At 41.2% G+C, this 11,091-nt stretch overlaps 2 protein-coding genes and 1 long non-coding RNA gene across 4 annotated transcripts in view; 2 read left to right on the forward strand and 1 right to left on the reverse strand.

The window, feature by feature from the left end:
* Positions 1-1,297, forward strand: part of LOC133118368 (glycine N-acyltransferase-like protein 3) — an 8,161-nt gene extending 6,864 nt beyond the window's left edge. The window contains exon 7 of the mRNA XM_061228296.1: positions 1-1,297. This exon is cut by the window's left edge and continues 1,548 nt beyond it. The gene's annotated coding sequence lies outside the window, so the exon portion shown is untranslated.
* LOC133118370 (uncharacterized) overlaps positions 1-2,846 on the reverse strand; it is a 26,653-nt gene extending 23,807 nt beyond the window's left edge. The window contains exon 1 of the long non-coding RNA XR_009706391.1: positions 2,712-2,846. This is a non-coding gene — a long non-coding RNA (uncharacterized LOC133118370). The remainder of the gene's footprint in view (positions 1-2,711) is intronic.
* A 3,116-nt stretch (positions 2,847-5,962) lies between these two features.
* Positions 5,963-10,158, forward strand: LOC133118356 (glycine N-acyltransferase-like protein 3). 2 transcript variants are annotated; one of them, XM_061228279.1, is made up of 6 exons: positions 5,963-6,328; positions 6,980-7,092; positions 7,757-7,864; positions 8,004-8,115; positions 8,227-8,359; positions 9,241-10,158. In XM_061228279.1, exons 2-6 carry the CDS (start codon positions 7,018-7,020, stop codon positions 9,638-9,640), a joined length of 828 nt encoding a protein of 275 aa, XP_061084263.1. In that variant the 5' UTR covers positions 5,963-6,328; positions 6,980-7,017; the 3' UTR covers positions 9,641-10,158. The 2 variants fall into 2 exon arrangements, with proteins under 2 accessions (XP_061084263.1, XP_061084264.1); XM_061228280.1 differs by lacking the exon at positions 6,980-7,092.
* Positions 10,159-11,091: the final 933 nt, after the last annotated feature.

Below are 11,091 nucleotides of genomic sequence, written 5' to 3' on the forward strand. Positions count from 1 at the left end.
ACATGGATCCATTGTAATGTACAATTTTATTCTTTGCATGAAAACACACCCATTAATGTGGTATTTTAGTATCATTATTAGGCAATTACAACTGTAGAATTATTTGTGTACATATTACATTATTGGAATTTGGCAGACGCTCTTATCTAGAGCGACATACAGTTGATTAGACTGGAGACAATCCTCCCCTGGAGCATTGCAGGGTTAAGGGCCTTGCTCAAGGGCCCAATGGCTGTGCGGATGTTATTGTGGCTATACCTGGATTAGAACCACTGACCTTGCGTGTCCCAGTCATTTACCTTAACCACTATGCTACAGGCCGCCCCGTTGCTTAATTGCTTAACAAATTGAGATGTAACTAGGAGCAACATTTCAGAGGCTTGCTTTCTTAACAGTGGTGGCCACTCATGGAGTGAGCTGACAACATTGATATGGTGTAGCTAAGAGTGGTCCAGACCAACCTTCCGAAATGACCACTTACAGAAGGTATACTTAGTTAAGAACGTTTCCGGAAACATGCTGAAACGTTAAGGTAGAGCTTAAGGTATAACGAACGACGTATCGTTAAGAAGGCTTCGGGAAATGCAGCCCTGTGATATATTAATGTTCCTCAGCCAGTCCTTATCAGCTGGAAGATAACTTCCAAATGTTCAGTTATAAATCATTTTGGGAGGATATACGTGAATTTGTTGCCAATTAATTCTTGTCACATTCTTTCCACAAAGAATTAGGGATCTAATGACTGTGTTAGAAGGTGATAGCACAGAGGACAACTGTATAATATCAAAGATCCTGTCCAGCCACTCTCTTGGTTTTGAAGTGCTATCTCGCCATGATATAAGGATGTACAGTATACATACTCTAATTGTTACATACCCAAAGTTACATCTGAGACTGCTCATCATTCCAGAGCCCTACTCCACAATCCTGATTGTCGGTTGATTGTAATATCTGTATTTTTCCTATCAGCAAAAATCAATCAGAATGCATAACAATATGTATCCTCTTCTGTAGGCTGTGCCTCCAGAGCAGTGCTGTGTTAGAAGCTTTTGAGCCCATCATCAGTTGGTCTCCTGAAGACAAACTAATCCACTGCACCGGCTACCAAACCCATTTAGATTATTCATTATTTTGTAAGCGTAGCTGCAAACCCAAAAGCTGACAGGTTAGCATTGTTATAGTGTCAGAAGCTATCTTTACAATGCATATGAATTTTCTGTTTCAAGGGTTGACTAATGTCAGATCCCAAATCCTCTGTGTAATTTTCAAACGCTCAAAATTACAACAAATTATTTTGTCCTTGTTGAGGGTACTGCACTGGACTAGTTCCAATCATATCTCTCTCACCGGAAACACTTGGTCACTCTCTCAGGCCAGAAATCTGACAGCTACCACCACACAGGGTGTTCCTCAAAGTTCTGTCCTTGGCCCCCTCCTCTTCACCATCTACATTTTACCACTTGGACAAATCATCTGCCACTTCAACCTGGATTTTCACTTCTACAATGACGATACCCCCAATCTACATCAGCGCCAAAACCCACCATCATCCCACATTGAAACCTGCATCTCCGCAATCAACCTGGAGGAAACACAACTTCCTCAAACGAAATGGCAACAAAACCAAAGTCTTTAAACATTTGTAGTGTTGGCTGAGTAACTGATTCTTTTTTAACCATATAAACAAAGTGAACTGCTTTATGAAAAGAAAGTGACTTTTTTCACTATTGATGAGAAGTTTCTGAAAAGAATGTATCATATCTTCAAGTGTGGAAAGTTGGGAAATGTTTTTTGTGTTTTTGTTGAGACATACCCGATTGTGAGTGGAACTGAGTGTTCTATCATTGGCACAGAGCCCTTGGGAGGTCAAAGTTCAGCTGAAGTTTACATTACCATCAAAGCGAGAGAATCAAAGTGGTATTGATGTGTTTGGATGTCAAAGCAACCATGATGGTGACCACTGAAAAAGGAACGGTTATCCAACATCCCTCATTTCAGTGATCATGGTAAAAAAAACTAAAACTAAAAATAATAAATATATATATATTTCTCGATTTTACACCCCAGATTTTGGCATGCAGAACAAATCATTGGACCTCTACGTTCTAACCCCAGAAATCTGTGTATAAGAAGTTAAAAGACAAGAATGGTGTGATCATCAAAGCCAACTGCGTGGCCCCATCCTGCATAATTGTGGTAAGAATTCAGGTGACAAGCGTAAAGTGGACATCAAGAGCGTAGTCACGGAAATATACAACCACTTTTTGAGACATACCCAATTGTGAGTGGAACTCCTGAAAACAGTAAGTGGTTAATGTCTAAAGAATAAAAATAGTACAATTGTTTCTATTTCACGGCACAAATGACCAAAACTACTTTGGAGCGATTTGGAGGTACTTGGGGTGGGAAGTGATAATAAAATATAATTAAATTCTATTCGTATTCTATTGACGTAATTGACATGCCTGCCATCATTTTGTTGACATAGAAGCAACAATCTATAACTGCAGGCTTGAATCACTTGACAATAGCATTCAGCGGTTATTTCGCGAAGCAGGATTGCAGAATTAGTTAAATATCAGCACTGAAAAACCCTGAACTCCCCCAAGTACCGAGCCAGCTGGCTCGTAAACACGTTTAAAAGTGCATAACAAAATAGCATAGCAGAATGACCACCAGAAAAGCGAAATTGGCTAAATGTACTACCTTACCTCTAGCTGTCCATGTCCGCAAAATCGTGACCACATCCTCCGTCCTTAGAATGATTCATTTTCATGTTTAATCCTGGATCATTTATGTTTAACGTGAGCTCTGTAGCTTGTTTGAAGTATATGGTGTGTTTACAACATGTCATGGGAAGAGGTGGGGATTGGAGTTTGAGTTGCTTTTGTACAGTCTATGTTCTGTCACACACATTCATCTATTGAGTAAGTTCGCTGAAGCCATTCTGATTTTGCAGACTCATCTTTGCTAAATATTGATTTAGGGGTCAACACCACCAGTGACATTTGCATCTTCTATTTGCTGTCCCTCTTTGCTGTTATATTTGCCAACCAGCCTTAGCTGGCTAATGCCTTGCATGGCAGCCAATTGCCATTGGTGTGTATGAGAAGCATCAATTGTACAGCGCTTTGGATAAAGGCATTATATAAATGCCGACCATTTACCATGTATTAGTTAGCTGTTGTTGGAAAAAACTTCTCAACTGTGGCCAAGTCAGTGTTACGTCCCTCAGGTGTCTCGGGGTAGGAGGGAGTGCGTAACATATTTTGGATGGGTGTTGAGCGTGTTCAGTGTAAATAATGAGGGCCAGACAAGAATTAAAGTGCAAAAAGATGTATTATACAAAGTGCAAGTGCAAGTGCAAGTGCTATTTACAAAAGTATTACAGTACAAACACATATAGGTCACAAGGCCAAGGGACATGGATGTTGCCAAATGAATGAAATAAACAAAATTAAACCAAGTTGGAAACAAAGATAGGCTGACTGACTTATCCAGCAACAAACAAAAGCCTATCTAACTACTCTAACATATCAAATTACAAATTACATAGTTGACAACCCCCCCTTTCCTATTTTGTCTAATACACAAATTCCACCTACATGTAGCAATAGCATATGTTACACAGACAACCACACATACACAAGTCGGGGGAATAACGAGCTCTGAGTTTTTAACACACATACACAAGTCGGGGGAATAACGAGCTCTGAGTTTTTAACACACATACACAAGTGGCAGCAGGGAGAGATGAGCGATAAGTGAGAGATCTCTGAGTGGCAGAAAACAAACTGCTTTTATCTTGGGGAGGAAGGATGTGATTGGTGGAGGCCGGAGCAGGATAATGACGATTGACAGGTGGGAGGGACAGCGAATGGAATTGTGATTGGCCTGTAGAGCAAAAACAAGGGAAAAACAGGACACACAAGACAACAACGTGGAACGTAACAGTCAGTGCATGTTGCACGTATATTATGGGGTATGTTATTTTATATAATACAGGGTGTATTGTTTTATGTTATATATTACAGTGTGTTTTAGTGCATAATTTCTGGCACTGCTGCTATAATTATTTTATTATTTAAGATATGCTTAGATGGGTCTTGGCTCAGAATTACTTTGTTAAAACAAAGAAGTAAAGGTGTGCCCAAGTAAAGCATGCAAACATTTCCCCTGAAGATACTATCAGCAGAACATAATTATATGTCCATCCCATCCATCCATTATCTGAACCCGCTTATCCTGAACAGGGTCGCAGGGGGGCTGGAGCCTATCCCAGCATACATTGGGCAAAAGGCAGGAATACACCCTGGACAGGTCGCCAGTCCATCACAGGGCACACACACCATTCACTCACACACTCATACCTACGGGCAATTTAGACTCTCCAATCAGCCTAACCTGCATGTCTTTGGACTGTGCGAGGAAACCCACGCAGACACAGGGAGAACATGCAAACTCCGCACAGAGAGGCCCCGGCCGACAGGGATTCGAACCCAGGACCTCCTTGCTGTGAGGTGGCAGTGCTACCCACTGCACCATCCGTGCCACCATAATTATATGTCATTATTATTATATTTTGACATTTTTCATATTCAGATGTGAATCCCGTGTTAAATTGTTGCACTCATTTACATTATTGGCATTTGGCAGATGCTCTTATCCAGAGCGACGTACAGTTAATTTGACTAAGCAGGAGACAATCCTCCCCTGGAGCAATGCAGGGTTAAGGGCCTTGCTCAAGGGCCCAACGGCTGTGCGGATCTTATTGAGGCTACACCGGGATTAGAACCACCGACCTTGTGTGTCCCAGTCATTTACCTTAACCACTACGCTACAGGCCGCCCCACTCATGACTTATAATAGGTGGATTGTAACCTCTCCAATCATTGTTAGTTGTTTGGGGAGAATTACGGGAGTAACAGAACAGCCATGTTTAATCAGAAACGTCAATGGTTCATGTTCACTTACTTTTCTCAGTTTGTAGCCAAATTTATTAAAATTTCCAAACTACACTCAGTGCTTCATTAGGTATTTATGAGACTTATTTTTTAGACTTCTACTGCTGTAGCCTATCCACTTAGAGTTATGATGTGTGTAACATACTATGTTTAATCACACTAGTTCATATATTGACTGTGTTGTGCAATAAACAAGATGACTCCAAGCTGAGCTGTGTAGTCACTGTCCAGTACATCACAATGTGTTGTGTGCTCAGAGATGCTCTTCTGCATAGCACTGTTGTAATGTGTGGTTATTTGCATTACTGTCACCTTCCTGTCAGTTTTGACCAGTCTGGCCATTCTCCTCTGATGTCTCTCATTAACAAGGCGTTTCTGTCTGCAGAACTGCTACTCACTGGTTTGTTTGGTTTGTTTCGGGATCAGCAGTTTCTGAGATACTCAAACCACCCTGTCTGCCACCAACAATCATTCCACGGTCAAAGTCACGTAAAATCACATTTTTCCCCATTCTGATGGTTGATGTGAACATTAACTGAAGCTCCTGACCCGTATCTACATGATTGTATGCATTGCACTGCTGCCACACAAGTAGGCGTAATAAAGTAAAAATGTTCCTAATAAAGTGCTCGGTGATGTCAACACACCAGACGCAAACTAGGCAACTGCCTCATCCACCCTCGTGAGCGATTGACAGTCCGGCTAACTCAGTTTGCCAGCTTCATGTGTCCAGGATTTTTACAGGACTGAGGTGGCAACCCTATATGAAAAAAAAAACGATCAGCAATTTGATTCAGATATAATATAGGGTCATTTGAAACTATTTGGATTAGATACTACTTTATCTAATTTCCTTGTTCACGAATGCAGAAGCGTAGTTATATAAAAACCTCTGGGTAGGACGCCTAACCATGACGTAATTGCGGCGTCCCCAGATGAACTAATACTGCCAAATGTACAAATTGCACAGTTGACAGTATTTCACTAAATGTGCCAATGACACAGTTTCTCCCCCAGGCTAAGGAGATACGGGCTCAGCTCGTCGGGAGGAAGTATATAGTGAAGTGCTACAGCCACAGTTTTGCTGTTGGATTCTAGACACAGGTGCCCAAGTCAGTGTGACCGCCAGTGGGTGAAAACCTACCTCCATACGTCCACTAGATAAACGAATAGGAAAGAAAGCTCTCAGTGCATAACACATTTCAGAGCAATGCAGTAGGCTACGGTTTTCGCTTTCTTCACATCCGAAGTTCCGTGGAATCAAGTGTAGAAGACGGACACCACATCTTCGGATCAGATTCGTTGCAAAACTAATGTCAGTCGGTTAGACTGTGGGAATTATTTCTTAATGCGTGCATCTGATTGTAAGTATATTGTTATATATACATTCATATGAAGATAGATATTATAAGCTAAATTATGTTATAGTAAGTTCGCGATAACTACACTAGAATGCTCCATTATCGTGATCATACTCTGTTTTTGTTTATATACTATACACGAGAGGAGTTATCGGTAGAGCGCTACATGCAGTATTAAAGTTTGTTTGCGATATTTCAGTGAACGCTTTTCTCAGTTGTATAGTTTAGTAAGCAGAATGCAGTATTTTACACCCATAATATCATGTAGTTTCCATGTGTCCTTTTGGAGTCTGCAAATGTCCTTTTTGGAAAACTGATTAGATGTAGCTGAGAAAAACAATGCAGAATGCTAATTTTTGGTGATATTCTCAACAAATATGAAAGGGGATTTGTCCAGTGTTGTGACTGTGGCTCCATTGTGTTTCTAACACACCAGCCACAGCTAAAATAATCTGCATCCATTCAAAAACCTTTAAAAAATATTTTCAGTGAGAACACACGCTTCCATTTTCACTGTGTTTGAGCTCATGTAACTTTGTTTTCGTAATATTTGGAGTAATTCTGACTCCAAAAACAAAAGGGGTTGATACGGGCTACAGACATACTCTCTCGATTTTCTGGAGGTGTTTCAAATGTAGTCCGTTCTTCTTTTAGGTTGCTAGCTGCTTATCGTATCTGTCACGTCTGAAAAGATGAAGATTTTAAACAAGGCTGAATTACAGCAAGCAGAAAAGGTCCTGCACTCACACTTACCAAAAAGTATCAAGGTACCTCTAATGCATACTTTATGTAGAGTATTCACTATTAAGTGAAATGATAATTATTATAAAAATGAACAATGAAGTAGCCAACATTTTGTAGATATGTGTTGGATAAATTGATTCATTGAAATAATTGTATTTAGCTGATGTGATGTAATAGGCGGCACGGATGGTGCAGTGGGTAGCACTGCCGCCTCACAGCAAGGAGGTCCTGGGTTCGAATCCCGTTGGCCAGGGCTTCTCTGTGTGGAGTTTGCATGTTCTCCACATGTTTGCGTGGGTTTCCTCCGGGTACTCCGGTTTCCTCCCACAGTCCAAAGATATGCAGGTTAGGCTGATTGGAGAGTCTAAATTGCCCATAGGTATGAGTGTGTGAGTGAATGGTGTGTGTGCCCTGTGATGGACTGGCGACCTGTCCAGGGTGTATTCCTGCCTTTCGCCCAATGCATGCTGGGATAGGCTCCAGCGACCCTGTTCAGGATAAGCGGGTTAGGATAATGAATGAATGAATGATGTGATTTAGTTTGTGAATGTATTTAAACATTTAACAATCAATTTGTGTATTTCCTGAATTGTTTGATGGATAAGTTGAGTTAATGCATGCATTGCAAATTGCAATCAACATGATCACTAGATCTGAGTAAGAACATTTTTGTATTTTGCCCTTTAGGTCTATGGATTTCTGTTTGCGATGAATAGAGACAAACCACATACTCTAGAGGTTGTTGTGGACTCCTGGCCTGATTTTAAAACCATCATTTGTCGACCGCACCCACAGGTGACTACATATTATATCTGTATGTTCAATCACTTACTCTCTCTAGTCAATTTCAGACTTTTCTTGTGTTCCAAGATGAATACATATTACATGTGTCCCTTACATGGGTCTTTTGTTTGTTTTTTAACTGTGTGAACAGAGTGAACTGCTTTATAAAAAAGTGACTTTATTCAGTACTGATGAGAAGATTCTGAAGAGAATGTTGACAGAAGACAACTGCTTGGACTGGAATCAATACTTCAAAATTGGGGGTAGAAAATTATTTTATTTTTTCACATTTCTTGGCAATTCAACCCTATTATGACTTGTATTATCAGTCATAGTAATAGCATTTCATGATGGGGTTGTGTTCTTTTCCATAGGGATGGACATCCATCATGCCACCACGTTGAAGGTCATCTCTGATGCAAAAGGAGTCACATTCAGACAGTGTTTTTTTGTCCATCTCCTGGAATTACAAGACCCAAGTCTCTTTCCTCAGCTGACAGTGAGCAGGTACATTGGGGGAATCAGGCTGTGCTGGCCCTGATGAATGCCTCTTTCACACACACTCACACACACACACACACACATAGACAAACACTCACTCACACTCACACATATTCACACACTCACACACTCACTCACACACAAACACTCACTCGAACTCACTCACACACTCACACACACACACACACTCACACACACACACACACACTCACACACACACGCACTCACTCACACACAAACACACACTCATATGGCATCCAGAGTGAGGACCAAGTGAACTGACTCCAGAACTGAGGACCCTGGATTCTGTTCTACTTAGTGAGAAACTGACACTGAACTCTGATGCCAGGCCATCCCAGCACCACTGCTGACACTTAGAATTCTTTGAAGAAGCAAAAGGGAGGAACATTTCCTAACCACTAAAGTGAGGTCTTTTTTATTGCTGGGCAGATGCAAAGGTGTCTAGATACAGGGATCTTTTGATTGGCTACCATTTTGGAGGGAAAGTTGCTTTGTGAGTGGGGAAGGGAGGGGTGTTGTTTAGATGAGTTTGGTCAGCTTTTCAACAGAAATACACATGACAGCATCTTCAAGGCCGTTGTTGTCGAGCTAGCTTCGTTTTATTCTTGCCATCACGTGAAAACGTGTATCCTTAGAATGTTGCGAAGAGTTGAACGAGTCTTTAGATTGCGAAAGCAGACAAATGACCTGGAGGGATCCCTCCCTGCACATTTGGAATATGTAGATGAAGAGATGCTCTCAATACCAAAGAGCACTGTTCATACAAGTCATGCTGTAGTTTATTGACTCAATGAAATCCAAATGACTGGTCATGAAACAGGCCGTTTCACTCTACCTGTGTTCTGTGTTCCTGTCCTTCCCCACAGAGATGTGGAGGCCAGGATCTCCTCCCTGAATGAATCCCATGTTGGTTTGGTGAATGAAACCTGGAAATTTGGAGATGATGAAAAAGGTTTTCAACTAATCAAACATCTGATAAGCCACTTCCCCACATGTTGCATCACTGATGAAGAAGGCCGTCCAGTTTCCTGGGTGCTGCTGTATGATTACTGTGCCATGGGGATGCTGTACACCCTGCCAGAGCACAGGGGGAAGGGCTATGCCAAGATCCTGGTGAGCACCATGGCAGCAAGGCTCCATGCCCAGGGTTACCCTGTGTACTGCTACATCGAGGAGGAGAACCAGGTCTCCTACAGGCTCTTTAAGAAACTGGGCTTTACTGAGGACCCCTCCTACAGGGCTGCCTGGTTTGAGTTCAACTACTAAACCAGTATTTCTTGTTAGGAAAATTACAAGTGAGGTGGGGTGACTTTGCTGAAATACCTGTTATGTAGGTGTTTGCAATAGAGCATGGCCTGTGATTTTGTGTTTGACTCGCAGTTACTTAGCCTGTGATGTATTAGTGTTTGACTCGCACTGTTATTTAGCCTGTGATGTATTAGTGTTTGACTCGCACTGTTATTTAGCCTGTGATGTATTAGTGTTTGACTCGCACTGTTACTTAGCCTGTGATGTATTAGTGTTTGACTCGCACTGTTATTTAGCCTGTGATGTATTAGTGTTTGACTCGCACTGTTACTTAGCCTGTGATGTATTAGTGTTTGACTCGCACTGTTATTTAGCCTGTGATGTATTAGTGTTTGACTCGCACTGTTACTTAGCCTGTCATGTATTAGTGTTTGACTCGCACTGTTACTCGGCCTGTCTTTTTTGGATAAAGGCAATTTCAAAATGTTGAATTTCAAGTTTTTTTCGATTAAAACCAGATCTCAAATTCTCCAATTCTCAACCGACAAGCACAAACAGGACACTTGACAGCACACCAGTGAAAGGCAGGAATACACCCTGGACTGGCTGGAATACCCTTTATTAGTTGCACTGTTACACACTGTCAGTGGGCAGGTGGAGTGGTGTTCCTCTGGTGGTGGTGCCATAAAAGTTAACCTTCCACAACAACACACCATTCTATTCCAGTCGGCCATAGTCCCTTCTCTGCACCTTGTTAGGGCGCAGGAAGTGCTGACTAGGGAAGACCATCTTTTCCCTTGTCAATCACCCGGTGTAGGTGCTACACTGTGCTACATGAAAAAAACAACTTGCTAAACACCAAATGCAACACCTAATGCATGCTTTACCTGCCGAAGTAGGGTACACTGCTGCCAAAGAGCCTGAAAAACTTGTTTGAAGACACACCCCCAGAACTCATCTCACCTTCCAAACAAATTTGCCATCATATTCAGCCGGATATTGTGAAAATATCTGGAAAAGATGAAGATTATAAATAAGGCTGCATTAAAACAAGCAGAAAAGGTTCTGCGGTCATACTTACCGAAAAGCTTCATGGTAATGTATACATTACTTATTTTGGCAGGTTCCACAAAGAGTGAAATAACTAGAAGTAGCCAAGATGGTGAAAATAGCTTTGTTGGGATAAAATAATTAATTCATTAAAAGAATTGTATCGAGCCAATTTGAAACCAATTAATGTAAATATTTTATAATTGCACTGTTTATTCAGTCATTTATTTTCTTAATTTTCAAGGATAAATGTTTCTATTTTGAGTATTGTTAAGGCATGCAACCATCTGTATGAAGCATGCAGTGGAAACTGTTCTGGTTGTATACTGTGTTGATACCCTGGTTACATATTCCATATGTAGAGGGAAGGATCCCCTCTGGTCATTAGACGTGGATATTCTTTATGACACCCCGTTTGT

The sequence above is a fragment of the Conger conger genome, chromosome 18 (assembly GCF_963514075.1).
Source record: "Conger conger chromosome 18, fConCon1.1, whole genome shotgun sequence".
Lineage (NCBI taxonomy): Eukaryota > Metazoa > Chordata > Actinopteri > Anguilliformes > Congridae > Conger > Conger conger.